The sequence below is a fragment of the Hyaena hyaena genome, unplaced genomic scaffold, assembly GCF_003009895.1.
Source record: "Hyaena hyaena isolate Hyena2069 unplaced genomic scaffold, ASM300989v1 scaffold_901, whole genome shotgun sequence".
Lineage (NCBI taxonomy): Eukaryota > Metazoa > Chordata > Mammalia > Carnivora > Hyaenidae > Hyaena > Hyaena hyaena.
Window position 1 is genome coordinate 489,334 of NW_024081527.1, and position 21,721 is coordinate 511,054.

At 33.1% G+C, this 21,721-nt stretch overlaps 1 protein-coding gene across 1 annotated transcript in view; it reads left to right on the plus strand.

The window, feature by feature from the left end:
- Nucleotides 1-21,721, plus strand: part of AGPS (alkylglycerone phosphate synthase) — a 150,954-nt gene that overhangs the window by 89,824 nt on the left and 39,409 nt on the right. The window contains exons 11-13 of the mRNA XM_039220489.1: nucleotides 5,597-5,724; nucleotides 15,317-15,368; nucleotides 20,373-20,449. Of these exons, the coding sequence (XP_039076420.1) occupies nucleotides 5,597-5,724; nucleotides 15,317-15,368; nucleotides 20,373-20,449 (257 nt within the window). The remainder of the gene's footprint in view (nucleotides 1-5,596; nucleotides 5,725-15,316; nucleotides 15,369-20,372; nucleotides 20,450-21,721) is intronic.

Here is a 21,721-nt window from a genome sequence, read left to right on the forward strand (position 1 = left end):
CTTTTTTTTTTTTTTTTTTTTACAATAACCGGTCCATTCTGCTTCTGTACTGCTCACTTGCCCACTTGCTCATTATAAAAAGCCCTAAGTCGGGGCGCCTGGGTGGCTTAGTCAGTTAAGCGTCCGACTTTTGCTTAGGGCATGATATCACGGTTCGTGGGTTCAAGCCCCGCGTCGGGCTCTGTGCTGACTGCCAGCTCAGAGCCTGGAGCCTGCTTCAGTCTGTGACTCCCTCTTTCTCTGACCCTCCCCTGCTCACGCTGTCTCTCTCTCTCTCCTAGAAATAAGTGAAACATTAAAAAAAAAGAAAATTATAAAACAAAATTCTTAAATTTATTGCAACATATTTTGGATAAAACAGAAAAGTGAATGATACGTAAGCCTCTGTCATGTCATATTGCCATGGAGTTATTTATAAGTGATTATATCAAGTAGATATAAAGTATGAAAGTGTATAAAGTGGCATAATGTACATATAATCAAGTGATAAGTAGTCTGTGTCTTTCATATCACTCCATTGATAATACTCCCAAAGCGAAAGAATCAATAAATACAATAAAACAGAACAGAAACAAGCCTTTTGATGAAGTAAATTTAGATATATCTAAATTACCTAATTTAGATAATTATATAATTTAGATATATCTAAATTAGTGATGGGCTAATTTGAATATAAATCTGAATGGACGCTGCCCTCTGTCAAACTGCATTTGAGACCTGGATGATTTTGCTTTCACAGTGAGACGCCCATAGAACTCATAGCTAGATAGTTGCAGAGACTACCTTAGGCATTTCATTAACCTTACAGTAATGCAAAGTCTCATTTTACTGACTTTTATCTTTTTTAATCTAATTTATAATTTTATGGTGGATTTTACTACTTTACTTTAGAGTGCCTGCTCTATATGTGAGGCAGTACAGATATATAGAGGTTTAAGGCATGGTCACTTTCCGCTGGTACCTTAGAATTTTTATGTAGAATTAGAATTTTAAAGAAAGTTTGCTAATGTAAAGGTATATGTATTTTAAAGTCAACTTTTAAATAAGTAATTACATGTACAAAATTAAAATATGGACAAATGTACAAAATTCAAAAGGTACTGAAGGATGTACAAGGGAAAATCTGCCTTCTATCCCTGTCTTCCAAGTATCTCCCTTGTTCAGAGTAATCAATTACTTCTATATATCAGTATATTTTATGCAGTTTTAAAAACACAAACAGGAGTTTACTACTCTGCTTTACACTTCATTTTATAAAGCTGACTCCCTCATATCATTATATTTAGAGCCACTTTGTTCTTTTTGACAGCTTCTTGAATGTACACTGATGTATTTAATCAGACCCTCATTGACTGGCATTTAAATGGTTCCCTGCTTTTTTTCTGGATTATATTTCGGTTGTATTTAGGTTGTATTCTGTAATTCAAAGAAATATTTTTAAATGGCTTCACTTGTCAGATGTTAAGGAAATATTTCACAAAAACCTGGGAACTTGGAACTTAGTTTTAAATAGATGTTTTCTTGCCTACAGTCAAGGCTTTTATTGACCTTTTCCTTAATGAATTTCAATCTGGTGACTTTTGAATTTCAGCAAGTATTAATTAAAGTTTTTGAAATCTGTGGTCAGATTAAATAGAGGAGATGATTCCTGTGTTTAGGAGTACATGCCTGTCAAATTTCAATTTATTTGTAGAAAGGACTTTTAACATGAGATGTTAGTTCCAAGGCTACATATAGAAGCTTCCAAAACATGTTGAAAAGAGTTGAAAGAATTACAAATAAGCTTAGTGATGGTGTCAGTATAGGAAGATTAGTAACAATAAAAATTAAACTAATACTACTTGTATTGGTAAGAAAGAACAGGTGTGACAGATAATTCTGTGCTGGTGGATGAGGAAACAGCACAGTATTAATAGTTTACCTGTCAGCCTTTTGCCTCTTCTTTGGCAAAGGTTTAGAAGTTCTCTTAGCCTCTTTTTATAGTTTAAGATACCTATTTCTAAAAATTTTTCTATTTGTAAAATGTATGATGGTTAGTTCTTTATGTAAGAAAATGACTCTGAAGATTCATTTGTAATTTATTTGGAGAACTAATTAAGTTATAGTGGTTATTTTTAAAATAGATTTATTGAAATAATAGTTCACATACCATAGAATTTACCCATTTTATTTATTTTATTTTTTTTATATTTTTATTTATTTCTAGGAGAGAGAGAGAGAGAGACAACGTGAGCAGGGGAGGGTCAGAGAAAGAGGGAGTCACAGACTGAAACAGGCTCCAGGCTCTGAGCTGGCAGTCAGCACAGAGCCCGACGCGGGGCTCGAACCCACGAACCGTGAGATCATGACCTAAGCGAAAGTCGGACGCTTAACCGACTAAGCCAGCCAGGCGCCCCAGAATTTACCCATTTTAGAGAGTATCCCTTAGAAGGATAGTTCCTGAGATTAGTGTTTGAGATTCTTTTCTGAGCATGGTTGGGTCCTCCTCACTTTTTCTGTACAAATTAACTGGTCTACAGTGTTGCCTCCATTTCCAATAATTTAACCTATGTCTACCCAGTTCCTTTTACAAATCTTCCACTGTTTTAAGAGTGTTTTAGGCTTGAACTTCTCCATGTTTTGTTGCAAACAAAGTAATTTTCTTTGGAAAGAGATTAGGAGCTATTTTTTTCGCTTGTGGTTCCCTTCCCCCCTTCCCCCTCCACTCTGAAGTCTCTGAGCCTTAACCCTGGAGATGAAGAAGGAGGGGGAGCAGAGCAATGGCATGCTTTTCTCTGAGGACATCCCTGCTTTAGTAGCTCAGTGCTAGGGAGAAGAGAAGGAAAATAGACCATATTGGCTTGCTTCTCCTGGCAAGATACCAACTCTTTACAAGCCATGCCAAGGGTGATCACTTGTTAGTGCTAGTGATGCACTAACCCCAGTGTTAGTGCATCACTCCAAGTAGATCCTCCGCTCCACCAGCTAAGGTTGGGTACTAGAAGTGAGCCAACCTCTTTCCCCCTTCTCCCACCTTTTGGTGGTACGTGCCTGGAATATAGCTTTAGGAAAAGGTAGCTGAAGGCCGAGTTGTTATGTCGAATAGGATCAAAGGTTTTTTCTGAAATTTAAAAAGTCTTCATGTATATATTCCAGAGAAAACACACATCCACACAAAAATTTGTGTGTAGATTTGTATATGTATTCACAGTAGCATTATTTATAACAGACAAAATGTGGAAACCTATAGAACTTGGAGCTCTAGGAAAGGGAGAGGGACTGAATTAGTGGTTTAGTCAGTCATGCCTCTGTGATGAAGGCTCCATAAAAATCACTAAAATGCAGGTTTTGGAGAGCTTCCACATTTGTGAACACATGTTGGTGCTGGGAGGATAGTGCATCTGGAAAGGGCGTGGAAACGCAACCCCTTCCATCATACTTTTCCTATGCATCTTTTTTTTTTTTCATCTAAGCTATTCCTGAATGGTATCATTTTATATTACACTGATAATCTAGTAAAAAAAAATGTAGAAACCCAATGTCCATCAACTAATGAATGGATAAACAAAATGAGTTATGTATACAATGGAATAATAGTTCACAATTAAAAGGAAGTGAAGTCCAGGGCGCCTGGGTGTATCAGTCGGTAAAGCTGCTGACTTTGGCTCAGGTCTGATCTCACCATTTGTGAGTTTGAGCCTTGCGTTGGGCTGTGTTCTGACAGCTCAGAGCTTGGAGCCTGCTTCAATTCTGTGTTTCTCTCTCTCTCCAAAATAAACAAACATTTAAAAAATTAAGTATTAATACATGTTATAATAAGGATAAACCTTGAAAACATTATCTAAATGAAAGAAACCAGTCACAAAAGACCACATATTGTAAAATTCCATGTATATGAAATGTTTAAAACAGGCAAATTTATAGAAATTAGTGGTTGCCTAGAGCTGAAGTGTGTATGTGGGGATGGGGGATGATGGAGAATGGCTGTTTCATGGGTATGGGGTTTCTTTTTTGGAGTAAGGAAGATGTTCTAAACTTAGATTTTAATGATATCTGCCATATAACTGTGAATATACTGAAAACTATTAAGTTTTATACTTTAAATGAGTGAGTTTTATGGTCTATGAATTGTATCTCAATAAAGATGCTAAAATAAAAGACAAAGTCTAGTCACTTGTTATCTTTAAAGTTTACAAGATATATCTACTTTTTATCCAGACACTTATCAGGCCAAACTTGAAGAGTTTTTGTAACATTACAAGTCATAATAGGATCATATTTGATATCTCAGTTGGCAGTCATTTGTATATGTGATCAACATATTGTGATCTAATGTAATTTACTTTTTAAGGACTCATAGTTTTCAATCCGGTATTCTATACCAACATTTTGAGTATATTATAAATTTATTGGAAGTTTTGTTTTTTGTGACACTATTTATTTCTAGTGTTGTCATTAAGTTCTCCAGTTCAACGATTTCTCTCTTTATTCTTTTTTTCATGATTCTCAGAAAATTTACTGCTAGTGTTAATAATTCCTAACATTTGTACACCAGAAACTGCTGATTTGAAAAGCTTGATATTGTGAATATAATCATTTTTTACCATGTCTCTTCAAATATTTTAGCAGTTATTTAGATCATGTAGAATATAGTTTTATTTATTTATTTATTTATTTATTTTTACAAATAGTTTATTGTCAAATTAGTTTCTACATAACACTCAGTGCTCATCCCCAAAGTGCCCTCCTCCATGCCCATCCTCCCCTCCCCCCCACATCCATCAGTCCTCAGTTTTTGTCCACATTCAAGAGTCTCTCATGGTTTGCCTCTCTCCCTTTCCCCCACCATTTCCAGGACAAATATCATATGTTTGCACGTATAGGAGGATTAGGAGGAACTTGACGGAGGAACAAGGAGGAGAAGAAGGGCGGGAATATAGTTTTATTTAACTTGGTATTTGCCTCTTTGATTTGTCTCTCCTCTGTGTAATAAAGGAAAGAGTATTTGTTTCACTAGTGGTTCTCTTGTGCTAGATATTTAAACTATGTTGTCTCTGAAATATCTGTTTTTTTTTTTTCTGTTTTACAAGGGCATCTCAGTGTTACACGTTTGTCATTGTATGAATTCTTAAGAAAAAAGGCTGATAATAATAGTCCCTCTAATTACTTCTATCATTTTGAATTCTCATAGAAGTTTCTTTTTGCCCCAGTAAATTGTTCTCACAGTAAAAGTAGACACAAATATCAAAACATATTTTTGTCTGAATGTATATGAGATATAAAAACCTGTTGTTTTTCAGATTTTTTCTTTTAATAGGTTGTAATGCTTTTTAAATGATTTAAAAATAACCTTGAAGAAGAGTTACCTTAAAAATGTCTTAAAGCATTTATATGTAACATAAGAAAAATGTACTCTAAAACCTTTTTTCAGAAATTATAAAATTTGTTTGTTTTTCTAAAAAGACTTGAGTAGCCATTATTCCCCACGTAGAATAGATTAAATAGATTTAAATATGAATAGAATAAATTATAGAATAAATAGATAAAATAGATTTAAATATGACTTAGAAAATTGGCATGGCATGTGATATATTGGATTATTCCCCTTCTTTTTCAGGAACTCTTGGTGTGATAACAGAAGCTACAATAAAAATCAGACCAATCCCTGAATACCAAAAGTATGGCTCAGTAGCTTTCCCTAATTTTGAACAAGGAGTAGCCTGTTTAAGAGAAATTGCAAAACAGGTAAAAAAAACAAAAAGAACAAAAACCCACCCACATATATATTTATAGTTAAAAAATTCTGCGTAACTGATTTTGTATGTCACATATACTCTTCATATTTAGTTGTGTTATATATGTGGTTTTTACCCAGTTCTGTATGGAAAGGTAATGTAAAATTATCCCTGTAAGTGCAGTTGCTATTTCTTTATTTCTTGGTTTAAAGAGTGCTGTGTGATTTTAAGCTAAGGTAAGATATATACTTGGGTTAATGGCTTTGAACGACTCTGCTTTTAATGAATGTTATGTTTTCTTAAATTATTTTTAGGTAAGATAGTTTGTGATTAATTTGAAGTAATATATATTTTTTCTTAAACTATGACATTTGTTGAAATTAAAATAAATGGCTGAATGTCAGTGATCCAAAAATATAGAAATTAAATCTAAGTAATCAAACTTTATCGATACTTAGAATGTGCTACTACTAGACCCTGTTTTGTTTTATAATATTACCTAAGCTATAGCATAAATTAACATAATATAACATAACATAATATATTTAGCTGTATGTTAAGAATTCCCACTTTCTGTTCCCTTATTAAAAAAAAAAAAAGATACCAAGGATTTTTAAAAGACGAGAATTCCAAATAATTTTATTCCTGTGTTCTGTGTATCACTATAGAAATTCTTGGATTTCTTTAGGTATTTGGTTCATTATTTGAACTAAAGTGGTTTGTGAAAAATTCTCATTTCAACATTTCTCAGCAGGGAGGAAATCAAGGGAGTATACTCCAACGTGTTTCTTCTTGGTTTCTCCAAACTCCTGGGATTTTTTAGTACTTCCCATCAGCTATATGCAACTTAGAATCTTGAGTCAAGGGACCTTTCCAGCCTGACCCATAGAGGCCAGCTTCCAGGTCTGGAGCAGAGTGAAAGGAGGACATGCTGAGGCAAAGGAATGATATCCAGCCCACACTCCATGTTCATTGTGGACTCTTTAAAGTACTGAAATGGAATGTGGCTGAGAGACTTATCATCCCACCATTCTAAGACGTAAATTTTTCACAGAAATTTAAAATAAGGAAAATTCTTTTACATTTACTCACATATTTACCATTTTTAGTGTTCTTTATTTCATATGTTACAGTTTGCTTTCTGAGACATTCATTTTTTTCTGTTAGTTTTCCACTTGGAGGAAGTTCAGCTATATGGTCACCTAATCTAACAGTTGACAAGGATGAATTTTATAATTTCCAAATAGCTTCAATTACTTATCAGTTAAATTGCTTCCTACGTTAAGACTTAGCCATGGGCTCCTTAATCTTGATTGTCTTCTGCTGGGTGGGGGAATAATTTAAAAAGAAGTATAGTCACGGAATGAACATTCTGGAACTTGTGGCAGGTTACTTTGGTGGTGGTAAAGCAAAAGCAAATGTTAATAGATGAAATTTTTATAAGAAGAGCTCCTAATTCCTAGAACCTTGGGGCTATGATATTATGTTATGGTTAGGGTGCTAGAATATATAGTTAAGTATCATGCTATGTTTGCTAAAATAATGAGATGGTGTGATATCTAAATATTAATTATTTAATGTGCACATATGTAAATTATGAATATGTAATATATTGTGACACATTACATATTAAATATCAATATGCATTATATAATGTAATATTAAGTATTTTATTTAAAAGGAGGGTTACTGAATAAAGGAGAAGTGGAAACAAGTTTCAGTAGTATATAATATTTGTTATTCTGACATGATATCTGAGCACTGAGTAGTAAAGCTCAAGCATGTTCTGATACTTGTCACTAAAACCTTCCATATTTAAAAGCAAAGGAAGATAATTTCAAATTTAGGATAGCCTAGGTGTCAAGGAATGAAAGAACTAATTGCACAGCCTTATGGTTTTGCCTGTGAGTTAAAACCTAGAAGAATGGAAAGCTCAGTTTTCATGTTCTTTGTTTTTGTTTTGTTTTGCTTTGTTTAGAAAATAACTGTAAGTTTACCAATTAAAAATCAAAACTAACCAAATATTATCCATTATTAGATTATATTTTCTTATCAATTTCAGTTTTCCTTAATGATTTTTTAAGTGCTTTCACCTTGTATTATAATTTATTCTTGGTGTTAAGTACTTTTATTTGCTTTCTGTCTTTGTCAAACTTGATTATTTCCCCTCCTCAAAAAAGCTTTTTAATAAAATATATAGTTCATAGTATCTCTCTTTTTCAGGTTTTGAATGTGACATCTTTTTAATTGGCTATTGTCTCCATTTTTAATGGCAAAATAAGCAAGAATGCCAAATTGGATTCTTAAAAATAATTATTTTTTATATATTAAAAAAAATAAAACTATCTGATTTGTATATATTTTCAACAAAAGATCTTTAATGAGGTCGCATTCAGTCTGTGTTGGCCAAATCTGCTCCTTCACAAGATCTCTACTCTGTAAAACACAGATTTAGTAGACTTGTTAAAAACTGTTGTTATGTGATCTTTGAAGGAGAGGTAGACATTTTGTATTTTCCTCTTTTCCACATTGCAAATATGTAAATATATCTTCAGTTTCATTAATGACAAATGATGTATAAATGTATCAGAATCCTAAATTTATAATTTTATTAAAATGGAAATATTGGATTTAAACATAGTTGCTATAATCTGATGCAGTTTTTGTTACAATTTAATATATGCCCCTGATAGAAAGTAACAGAGAACTACTTATGCTAATGAAGAGCAGAGGGTGACATTTTCCTTCATCCTTGCATAAGTCAGTAAAAAATTGCCCTTTCATTTATTTTAAGAAATTCTTTGGATATTCACCAGTGACCATAATCTAAATTGATTGCACAAAACTGTATTGGTTGTATAGTTTAGAATAAACAAAGGTGATAGTTGATAGAAAGTGCCACCCTGTGGTTAAAGACGTCAAAGGAAAGTTTCTTTCTAATCTGTAGTTTTAATAATTTGGTTCTGTGTACTTAGTCATAGACAATTTTTAAGGCATACATACCATCTGACTAGAAAGTTTGCCTTACTTCAAACTGATTAAAAGGCCTAGATAGGTAATATTTTTATTCTCAAATATTGCTTGTATGAATGAAACAATTGATAAGAATAGTTACTGTGATTTGGAGATATTCCACTGTTTGGGGAACATATATATTTTACTTCTACACAGATAGATAAGCATTAATGTTTACCTTCCCTGGAAATGGGTAAATGCTTGTATTATGGCTTAGAGACATTTACATATTACTTTACAGAATGTACAGATCTTATGTCAAGAATGGAACGGCATGTGCTACCCTGCTTTGTAACAGTATTCTCAGGCAGAAAAATTGAGAAAATGATCAGATTTTGGTACTAGTCATTCAATTTGCAATTTGGAATTTCAGCTGATAGCAGGAGAATTAAGATCCGTTAAAATAGATGGTACATAGTTTATGATTGTGCCAAATTCTTGATTGAATAATGAGTTGGCTGCTTGTAATTCCTCACTGTCATTTCATAGCACTTTCATTTTATGGTATTTTCAGACTCAAGTTGGTTTTGAAATAGGAAACTGTATTTTGGATATGTGTCTTTTGGAAAGGAGTATATATGATTGTTTACAAAAAGCAAAGTGGGCTCTTTTTCATCACTGTTCTTACTGAAAGAAATAAATTAAGCAACTTTATACTGACAGCAGAAGAATTCGACTAAGGTCTCTCATCTAATCTTTGTCCATGTGAGAGGATTGTCCTCTGCTTGTGAGGAGCTAGAAAGGAAGATTTAGTAGAAGATTAATGTGATCCTGTCTTATAAATGGCAGTCCAGTATAATCTTCAACTTAACTCAGTAGATGGGCAAGTAAGTGATTTTTAAGACTTTGAAAAAATAGATTTCCTACTGTAGCCTTTCAGGAGAGAGGAAGTAGTATTTTTTAATCAGAATATCAGTTTAAGGTATATTTTATTATTCTCTTAATGTTTGTTTAAAAATAATAATGATATCTTTATAAAGTTTTAAGGGAAAAAGAGTTGAAAAAAGCTCAAACTGGGCAGTTTTTGAATTCTGGGGTTTTCCCTTCCCAGTAAAAACTGAAGAGTTATGCCCTATAGTATTGAGGGAGGACCATGTGTTCCATTAAGAGGAAGCACAGATGCATTCCTCTGAAAACTCTCTCTGTATCAGAACTAGGTTTGTAGAAATTAAAGACTGAAAAGGGAGCTTTTCTCTCCCTGTCTTTTGGCAAGGTATGGTCCATTCTACCTACCATCATTTTTATTTTAAACAATTTTAAACTGAAAGGGTGTGTGTGTGTGTGTGTGTGTGTGTGTTTCTAGAGAGGTTAGACCAGAATTTGGAAAGAAATACCTGGTTCGTATTTGACACCTCATACTGTTAACATCTCAATTCTCAATTGTTCTGTCTTAATTTTCTGTCTTGATTTATCCTGGAGGGATTGAAATAAATTAAAAGGAGTTAGATTTAGCAATTATATTATAAAATAATTAAATCTCTATATTCAGTAGTAATTCTTGGAAATAATTTGTGACATGTAGAAAATGGCATTGTTATTTTCAATCTTTGTGTATGTGCGTGCGTGCATGTGTGATGCTTTTCTCTCTCTGAGGCAGAGAAAATAACCTACCCCCTAGCCAAAAGTTTGATTAATTAGATTCTTTACTTTGTTACCCAGCAAAGTGTGTTAAACTTGAGGGCAGTTACAAGACATGCTTTTAAGCAGGAGCTACTCTGAACAAGTCATTATACCTTTACAAAGTGAAAAATGGAAATGATGAACCAGAGACTGTTTGGCTGCTATTGGTCTTCCCTTAGCATAAATGGAGGGAAATGTTTATTGAATAATATGTATTGTCTCATTCTTTAATACCAAGAGATAATTCTCTTGTTAAAGAATGCTCTTGTTTGCAGTGTAGACTCGTAGCTGTAAGCCAGTATGTCACTTCCAGTAGGACTAACCAGTTATACCACCAGCCTTAAATACTGTCTGATTTTATCTGTGGTACCAGCTCTGAGGAAGAACCAATTATCTGTCTACATTTTAAGCTTTTATATCTAGAAATTTGCATTTAGCAGAATTCTCTGCACATGTCCTTTTTTAAACTTACTTATTTTTTTATTTATATGTGAGATGGTGTGTTCTTAACTTTATATCGAACAAAGTATCTCGGATATTGTATAAGTTAAATAGATACGGTTCCTCTCTTCTATTAATCACTACAGATATTGTATATCAAAATAAATATTACATGTTTAAATTTTTGTATGGCTAGGAACAAGGGGTTTGGTATTGGAGCTTTGGTTCTGATATAGTAGGCGATTACTAGACTATCTCCAAAATAGAGTCAAGGCTCAGGAGTTTGGGCCATTCTAGAGTCTACACTGAATGTTTGATTTACTTCTGAAGAAACAAGCCATTTCAATTCAAAGATGTTAAACAAGGTACCAGATATATAGGACTACCATTCAGTGCTTATATTTTATATTTTATCTTTATGAAGTTGAAATAGTAGAAATCCTGATGACATTTGAAATATGTTAATACCGAATTTCTTTCACCAGTAACTAGTAAACTAAGAGATACCTTCACAAATAATGTGTCAGATCTGCAGTGCAAGTTCTGGTTTTCTCTGTGATAAGAAAGAAATGAATTAGTTCCATAGTAACAGATTTTGCAAAAATCTTTTGATGAGTTTCTTATAGGGACTATTTTTTGGAGAAAATGATTGGATTTAGAAATCTGTTACTTTTTAAGTTAGTACAGAAAATTGTACTCAGAATTGAATAAGACTAATGAGAGTGGCTGTTTTTATTTTTCAGATTTATATATTAAGTTCCTAGTTGTAGCATCATTAAAGGGAAGAAATTGTCAGCAATTTGACTTAGTCAGTCTTGTATTAGTGCTTTGAGGTCATTGTGGTTATTTATTTCTTCTTTGCTTGGATAAAACAAAGATAATTGATATTTCCTTAAGGTCCATAATGAGTTTCTTATCTCTTTTCAGTCTCTTTACTATATATAGAGTATACTTGGGTACAAGTCAAATGACATGAGACATTCAAGTAAAAATACATTTATCATGGTAGGAAAGAAATAAATAATTTCATCAACTCCAGTTTGAGTACGCAATTTTTGTTTGAGTGTTCCTTAAATTCCCTGAGTTTATTACTAGCCTACCAATAAAATTACTTAGTGAAACTGTTCTTTCAGGTTAGTTCTGGTCCCATACCACCAGGGGTCGCTTTAACTTAAGAACCCTTTTACCCCTTTCCTCATCTATGGAATACACTTTGCATAATTGAGTACGCTGGAAGTGAATTTAGAGCTCAAATTCTCAGAATTTGTGGTGTCTTTAACTTTTAAAGGAACTATTTTTAGGTTTTCAAATTAGTTTTATAGCAATTGAAACATAATGTAGTGTAAATCATAGGTATACTTACCCAGATTGAATGTTGTTGTTTTTTAGGAATAGTAACATTATTTTGGTCTTTTGATTATAGGAATTTATAATTAGTTATAGTGGTAAGTTTTCATCTAAAATTTTAAGAGATTTTTCTGCTTTGTTTTTGAATGATGCATATGCATAGTGATTTATAATCAGTGGCCAGAGGATCATAAAGCAATCTAGATGCTGTTTTTTAATTTGATTGCTTTACTTAGGAGAATTTACTTGTGATGATAACTAAAACACTCATTTACTGACTTTTAAAAAAATGACACTATTAAAACATGGGACTTAACAAAGCTGTTGGTTTGATTTTGATAAGTTTTAAAAAGTCAGCATTAAAAACTAATATTTATTATCTATATACAATAAACTTTCTTTAGCTTTTTATTCTTTTTTGGTAAGTGTTAGTCTGTACCCATCTACTCTGCCTCAATATAAAGAGGAATAGTCTATGACTGACTTAGCTTTATAATACTCAGCTGTCAAGTTAAAATCATGTTCAATATTGTTGAATATTTGTTGTTATATGTACCAGGTGTCCTGAAGCTTCCTTACTTATTTTTCCAACTTTTTAATTTGAAAGTTTTAAGCATACAGAAACTTTGAAAGAACAGGATAGTGATCATCTGTATGTTTATCTTGATTATTCAACAATTGACTTTCTCCTGTTTGTTTTATATGTTTCTATGTATGTTTTCTGGGACATTTAAAATTAGGTTGCAGACATCGTGGCACTTGACCTTTAAGTATTTAAACATACATCTCCTAAAATAAAGGAGTTTTTCTTCACAGCCACAGTAGTATTGTCCTAAGAAAATCAACAGTAATTTCTTTAATGACATCCAATATTCACTCTATAAACAGATTATTTCAGTTAAACCCAAGATATATTTTGTGGATAGTTTTTTCAAATCAGGGTTTTATCAAGGCCTGCATATTTATTGTATTTTAGTTGTTTCAGAGATTGATTTCCACTACAAATTTATTGTACTAAACATACTCCCCGCCACCCCCCACTTACTGATATATGTGTCTCTGTGCTGATCGTTTTCCCTAATTAACACTTGCTGTAGGGACAGGGGTAGTAGTATCTAGGTGACAGTAGGAGATGGAATTTATGAGCTTTAGTATGAATATAAAAATTGTTTTTGTGGGGGGTGGGCACTTGGCTGTCTCAGTCGGTAGAGTGTACAACTCTTGATCTCAGGATTGTGAGTTCGAGCTCGACATTAGGTGTAGAGACTACTTAAAAATAAAATCTTAAAAAAGTTGTTTTGTTTCTTTCTTTTCCCTAAAAATAACAGAAGGGCTCTGAATTCTTTCTCATATGTTACTGGTGTGCTTAAGCCAAAACATATAATGTAATATGATACTCTGTTTATTTTATGCAGAAAAGAAACTTGGTCTAATTAGGCTTCATATGTTTTATTAGAAGTTGATATGCCTGTTTTAATAAGAGCCTTTGGGAAGATTGATTTTTTCTTTAGTATTTTGGAAACTGGTTTGGCTTTTAGAAGCAAAACCTAATTACATAGATACCTTTATACCAAGATTTGAAATTACTCAGGATGTACATATAGTTTTTTATTTATAAGTGTATAACAAATAGTTTTCATGTAATTTTTGTTTCAAATATGACTGTAAAGCTCTTTGTGTTATGTGTGTGATATATGTATGTGTGTATTAAGTGATTTTTTGGGAGGCTTTGTGGTGTATTTGAAATATTCCTCATCCAGTGGCCAGGATATCTTGGTCCTACTTTTGTTTATTTAATAGTCATGTGACCTCAGACAAGTCTTTTAACCTTCTGGTTCTTAAGTCCTGATCTGAAAAATGGGGGTAATACCAGTTCTGCTACCCTAATGGGGTTGTTTCTTATATTAAATAAGACATGTGAACACAACTTGGACATCACAAGATTCTATAAAAGTAAGGCTATATGTTATTGTTATGGTGTGTATATAAAATTACCTAATACTATTTCTTTAGATTTGGCAGTGGCTTTTTAAGATATAGATTAAATAATCTTACCTTTAGTATCAAAGGTAAATGTATAGTGTTCAGAATAAGAAGCCAGTCATTTTGCTGGGTGAAATAAAATGTGTATTGTGAGTGGTTTTATAAAATTAAGTATTTGTTTAATTAAAAGTAAATAATAGCAAAAATGTTATAATGCACAGTTATGTATTATGTTTTCTTTTGAATGATCTGCATAATTTCAATATTGTATTGATACAAATTTTATTTATAACTGCTATAAGCAGAAGATAAATGTTTAAAAAGTTTATGACAATCAAAATTTTGTCATCTGAAAGCAACCTCTTGGTAGAAGTTGAACCATGTTAAAAATTTGCATAGAAAATAAAATTGTAACTCACTTTAATACCATGGAAAAGCTGTAGCTAACTTAAATCTTGCTAGTGTTTGTATTTTAGTATTTCAGCATCACAAAAATGTATATGACTATCTGTTCTCATTTTTCTTTCCTTACAGCTTTTGGTATGGTAACTACATTAAACTTAACACTGGCACAGTTTTAGATACATAATGCTACCCTTCAGAGTTTTGTTGCTGTTTTCATGCCTTGCAAGATTTTAGAATTCTGGACACTAATAGTTTTTCTATTTAAAATGGATTAAGAAAAGAGATAAAAAGAAAAAAACTGTTCTTAGAGTTATATATGAAGACATCACAGATAATTTTTTGAGGTGTTTTTGCTTAGAAAGAGTCTACTGTCATCTCCTTCATTTTAAAAGTGTATAGGAATCTAAAGATACATTATAATTCACAAGTGGCATAATGTCGATTTTAGTCTTTGAAATTTATACTTTGTCCTAAAATAATCCACTTCAAGGCCCAGTATTTCTATAGGTTTTTGCTAGGCATTAAGAAGATGTTGCTGACAAATTAAAGATCTGGCAACATATATGTGTATGTATTATATATGTAGATTTCTCCTCTAAGTATTTTATAAAAGTCACTGATATTTTATTTGTCATCTTAAAATTACGTAAAATGTTAAGAATTTTTTACTGTATATATTCTTAGGAACTAAGCTCTTGATCTCACATACAGAAAGATGACATTTATATTCTATCTGTCTAGATTCTTTACAGTATTAAATTTGTATCACATTTTTTTTCTTTTCAAAATAGAGATGTGCTCCTGCATCTATTCGCCTCATGGACAACCAACAGTTTCAGTTTGGTAAGTAAGGAATGGTCATTTTAAAATCTGCTCATAAAGCCACAAAATTTGTGAAACAGCTGTTACATGCCAGGAAGAGTACTGAATACAGAGCTAGGAATATGAATGTCATAGTTCCTGTCCTTCAGAAAGCCCTCAGTCTAATGGTGATAGAAAATTACAGAAATGAATGAGTGCAAGATTGTTTTAGATGCTGTGAGAGAAGAGTACACTGGATACCCTGAGTGCAAACCAAAGAATGGTTGAGCCTGCTGGATTTTGCTGGATGTCAGTATGGAGATTCAGGAAAGGCTTTTCTTTTCTTTTTCTTTTTTTTTTTTAATGTTTATTTTTTAAGAGAAAGAGAAAGAGTGCAAGTAGGAGAGGAGCAGAGAGAGGAGACACAGAATCCAAAACAGGCTCCAGGCTCTGAGCTGTCAACACAGAGCCTGAGATGGGGCTCGAACTCACAAACCATGAGATCATGACCTGAGCTGAAGTTGGATGCTTAACTGACTGAGCCACTCAGAAGCCCCCAGGAAAGGCTTCTTAAAAGAGGGTAATGCTTAAGCTAAATCTTAAGGGGAATAGAAGTTTGCTTGGGATGTTTTCCTCTTCCCTCCTACCAAATTTATTCATTTATCAGCAAAAAAAAAAAAATAAAGAATTGTGAAACCTCAGTGGCATCTTTGTACTTTAAGTAGTTCAATGTGGCTCAAATAGAGGGTGGGTAAGAGTTGTCACAAAAGATGAAGCTGGGTGGGTGGAGTAGGGCTTTCCAGGATCAATTTGGATTTTATCTTGTCAGCAGAGGAGTTTCTTGTAGAGGGAGTAATAAAGTAAGCTTTATATCTGAGAATGCTCCCTTCTGCTAGCATTATGCAGGATGGAGTAGAATGATGCAAGCGGGGAAGAGGATTGGAAATGATTCAAGAGGCACATTTTGGGGGCCTTGATCAAAAAATAACGATGGAGATAGAGAGTAAGCCATAGATTTCCCAGAGCTCGGTTTGCCAACTAGATGTGGAAGGTTCAGTAAAGAGAAGGGTTGAGGGCAACTCCAAGATTCTGATTAGCCTAACTAGGTGGACTGATGAACACTCTAGAAGAGATGATGATTTGGGGAAAGAGATACTACAATGGGTTGTTTTTAAAGTACCATTGGAACATTCAGGTAGAGAATTGAGTAGCAGGTAACCAATTTCTTTTTCCCCCTTTTTGTTAAAGTATTAAACTTTCTGACTCAGTTTGTCATCTTTTCAATTCTCGTTTTATTGCTCCTGTATTTTTCCTTATGCTGAAATTGAGTTTGGGACTTAAGTTTATAGAATTTGAGTATCTTCAGAACAGTCCCTGAAATTATAGGAATGATTGCTCAATAGTAAACACTAATGGCTAAGATAGGCAGGCTTTTGTTTCTTTCTAAGAGTAGTTTAGATTTTAATTTAGGGAAGAGAGATTATATAGTATAGAAGCTTAAGGAAGTCAGGGGCACCTGGGTGACTCAGTTGATTAAGTGTCCCGACTTCAGCTCAGGTTGTGATCTCGCATCTTGTGAGTTTGAGCCCCAGGGCCTCTGTGCTGACAGCTCAGAGCCTGGAGCCTGCTTTGGATTCTGTGTCTGCCTCTCTATTTGTTCCTCCCCCGCTTACACTCTGTCTCTCTCAAAAATAAACAAACATTAAAAAAATTGTTTTTAAAAACTTAAGGAAGTCATGTTCATAATATATCAAGAGTTAGTTTTAAAATTTGATTCTTCTGGGGTGCCTGGGTGGCTCAGTCGGTTAAGTGTCCAACTTAGGCTCAGGTCATGATCTCACAGTCCGTGGGTTCGAGCCCCGTGTAGGGTTCTGTGCTGACAGCTCAGAGCCTGGAGCCTGCTTCAGATTCTGTGTTTCCTTCTCTCTCTGCCCCTCCCCTGCTCGCTCTCTGTCTCTATCTCTCAAAATAAAATAAAGACAAAAAAATGTTTTTTTAATTTGATTCTTCTAAGTCATAGCTTTTATTCCTTTAAGTAAATTATTTTCAAAATACTATTATTTTCAAATAGAATTATTTTCAAAATACTATGCTACTGATAAAAGTTTAAGATAAGTGTATCCTTTGAATAATTAAATAGTTAAATCAAATGGAAATTAAGCCTTCTGTGTTTTGGCCTGCATTTAGAGATCTAGGTCTTATGAGCACCATGTATCTGATTAATAATGCTGTTTTCCATTTTAATGCTATTATTATAGTGAATTATGTTAGTCATAAACACCTTTGTAAAATTAACTATAATTTGGCTAGATTTTATTTATTTATGATTGGGATATATAGCAATTTAAAATGAAGGTTTAAAGAAAAGGTCCTTCAGGCCATCTCTCATCCCTGTTCCACATTCTCATTGCTGTATCTAGGAACATGCTCTAAGGTAGGCTCTACCCTCTCTAGTCTTGACTGTATCTTATCTCCTTCCACCCACCCTTTATTTGGCTGCCAAAGTGATTCTTTGGAAAGACAGATCCAGTCCTGCCTCTTGACTTTCTATAACCGTTTTGGTTTCTCACTACCTGTTGAAGCCTTTCCATCTATGCATCCTGCCATGGCTCCATGATCAAGCAGCTAAACACAGCAAGGGGTATCCAGGACTTTGTACCAGCCATATGGCTGATTGGCAGTGTTTGTACCATATTCGTTAACAAGTCACAAGCCTTATTATTAGATGTTAATATTTTTAATTTCATTCCTACCTCTACCTCTGACATAACCCTTAATTCATTATATTGAAATATGTTTTCAGTATCTTGAAATGATCTGTAGATTTCCTCTGAAACACTAAATTTTCTCAAATTTGGGGGATGTTTTTTATTCAGTTTTATATCTCCTGCACCTGTCATATGACAGGTACTGACATACTGATCGACTTAATCATCTACTTAGCAAAGGAGGATGAATAAATCTTGAATAGCACGTAGTATAGTGCTAAGCACAGTGTCAGTAGCACAAAATTTATCAAGCACTCCTTACAACTGTTCCTAAAAGCAATATTCTCAGTTTACAGATGACTCAAAGGCTAGATATTTCAGCCCACAGATATATGTGGTAGAGCAGGAGTTGAACCCAAATCTGTCTGACTCCAAGGCCTAAGACTTTTACCACTGTTTGAGATCACTTCTTTGAAATATAGATATTTATGAAATAATTTAAAATTTTAAAATTAACATTGTAACAACACAGAATTTGCTAATCAGGCTGTTTAGCAAATCTGAAAATTTTGTTCCTTCATTTACTATAAAAAAATAAAACAGTAGTCAGAATATATTTCAAATGTAATTAATTGGAAAGACAATGTTAATTTAAGAATAAGTAGAAGATAATAATATCCCCTTAGGTTGATACTAATGCTTGACCCACTTAAAGGTAGTATCACTTTTATAATAATTATTCTTCAGAGCTAATATGTCAACTGTGTATTTGGGATATATGTGACTGTGTCCCACTAGTATTAATGGAAATAGTCCAAATGAATTTCCGTGTGTTAGGAACATATACTCTTAAGGACTAGTCCACGTCAGTGTAGTAACATTCAGTCCTCATACATTGTGTAAAGATGTGTGGATCCGAAAGCTTGTATGAGGAACAGATAATTTCAGTTTGTTGCAAGAACACAACTTATACACTCATACATTTATGTTTCTGTATTTCCAGTTGTTAAAGTAGAATGAATTCCATTTGGGACAGAAAGTGAATATTTTGATATATTATTTCTAACATTATATTTACTAGAAATGGTATCTTTTAAGACACTGATTATGTTAGAGCAGCATTTTTGACAGGTTACAGTAAAAGAAAAAAATGTTTGCTAACCTCTTACATGTGATCCAGGTACACAAAAAGATTGGTGGCTTGATCTCTGTCTAATCTGCCCTTACTGTGTTTTGTTTTTTGTTTTGTTCAGTTATAGCATGGATATCTAACTCTTAATCTCTGGTTAAGACTTATGTTACTTAGTCTTTTATATCACACAATTTCCTATGGTAATCAGTAAAAATGTAATAAGTATTACAGATTCAGAATCTAACTTTAAAAAAAAAGAATGGAGGAAAAAAAGACTATATACAAATCATAGTTTTTCCCCCTAGAAATCTACCCTCTCACCCCCAAAAAAATCTGTTTGCTATTTGCACCAATCTTTGAATCTATATTTTAAAACAAGCAAAATCCCCAAATCTTAAAAGCTTGTTTAAAAAATAAACTTTTTACATAGAGATAATTTCAGATTTATTAGACTTTAAAATTCTTTATAAAAATTCTATATAAATGGTATGCTCCATTTTTCTGAATTGGCCTTATAGCACTAAAGCCAGATGTATATGACTCTTAAATCTAACAGTCACAGGAGTTAAGAAGTTGCTCTGAAAAAAATGAGAAAACATTAAAAGACTTTCACTCAATTAAGCTCAATCCGCAGGCAAAGATGTTAATTTAACAGACTCCGAGACACTGTTGATGTTATTTTGGCAATTGTAACTCTCTGGGTGTGATTAAGAAACCAGTTACTAGTTTTATGCCAAGAATTCTGGAAGAATTAGGAATTAATTAAGAAACAACCTTAAACTTGGCATTGACTCCATATTTGGTTATAGTTCTGAATAGTTTCTGCATAATTAAAAAAATAAAAGTAAAACCCTCCACCATTGGGTGTTCTTAAATAAAAATTAATGAAGTGATTTTACTATGTATAAACTACACCATTGAAAGATAACCTAAACTATATGTAGTATTAATTACATTTGGTAATTTGAGTTAAAAAATAAATGAGAGGTTTTGTAAACAAAAAGTTGTGACTTTTCAAAGATAAAGATGAAAGATGTAAATCTTAGTACCAATATGTTATACATAAACCACAGGAAGATTTTAAAAATTAGAGTCATGAAACATTCACTTTTTTTTTAGGATACTAAATTAAATTAAACTAGCCTCTTAATCTTCTGAAAAACAGAATTTGCTGTTAATTTAGAATATGAACTTTTCTCTTCTTAGGTCATGCTCTTAAACCTCAGGTTTCCTCTATTTTTACATCATTTTTGGATGGCTTAAAAAAGTTTTATATTACAAAGGTAAGAATTTTTATGAAATGCTACAATTTTAAGTGTTTATGATTTTGTTTCTTGCCTTCTCACCCTTCATATGTACCTATGTTTTTTCATGATGCTGTGTACATTTCATAATAATTAGTTTTCATGTTGGAATAAATATTTTATTGAATAAATCTGTTATTTAATTTCAGAAATTTTCATTTTTTCCCCAGATTTGAAGTTTCTAAAAATAATAGTACTTTAAACAGTTTTGTGCATGTAAGATTTTTTATACTTTGAATTTTTTTTATGGTAGATATTGATCACTTTTGTGAAATTAGAGTATGGATTTTTTTCTTTTTTTAGTCTTTGCTGAATTCCTTTTCTAAAGGGTTATACCAGCTTACAGTAACTCTTGTGATACACCAGTGCTGTTTCTTTGTTGCAACCTTACTATTGCACATGGGAGTTTTGTTTTGTAGTTTTAAATTTACTGAATCCAGGGAAGAAAGTGGTACTTTATTTTAGTTAATGTTTCTCTTTGAAACTCCAGTGAGACTCCTCATTTCCTTGTATTTCCTAGGTGTCGTTTTGGTGTGATTTGGTTGAATATGATTATTTTGCCAGGGGTTGCAGCTTCATGGTATTTTTCTTGGTGCTTCACTGTGTACCCTTTGAATAATGAAATTGTTAGATGCCTTTATCATAAATGTTGTAAATAATTTTTTGACTCAAGTGACTCCCTTTTTAAAAAAATTAATGTTTATTTATTATTTGTGTGTGTGTGTGAGAGAGAGAGAGAGAGAGAGAGAAGGAGCACGCACAAGCTGGGGAGGGGCAGAGAGAGAGAGGGAGACAAAGAATCCAAAGCAAGCTCCAGGCTCTGAGCTGTCTCGGACAGAGTCCATCATAGGGCTCAAATTCATGAACTCTGAGATCATGACCTTGAGCCTAAGTCGGACACTTAACCTACGGAGCCACCCTGGTGCCACCAAGTGGCTCCCTTTTTAATTAGAGTTTTTCTTTTTGGTGCAGAAGTTTCAAATTTTTATATTTTTTTCCTGTGATTATTTATTTACTCACTTCTCTTTTTTAATGTTTGTTTATTTTGAGAGAGCGCGAGCTCACAGGGAGGGAGGGGGAGGGACAAAGAAAGACAGAGACAGAAGCCCAAGCAGGCTCCCAGTTGTCTGGGTTGTCAGCGCAAGAGCTAGATGCAGGTCTCATCCCATGACTTGAGTTGAAATCAAGAGTCAGACACTTACATGACTGAGCCACCCAGGTACCCCTGTTTAATCACTCCTAAGCTTAGAA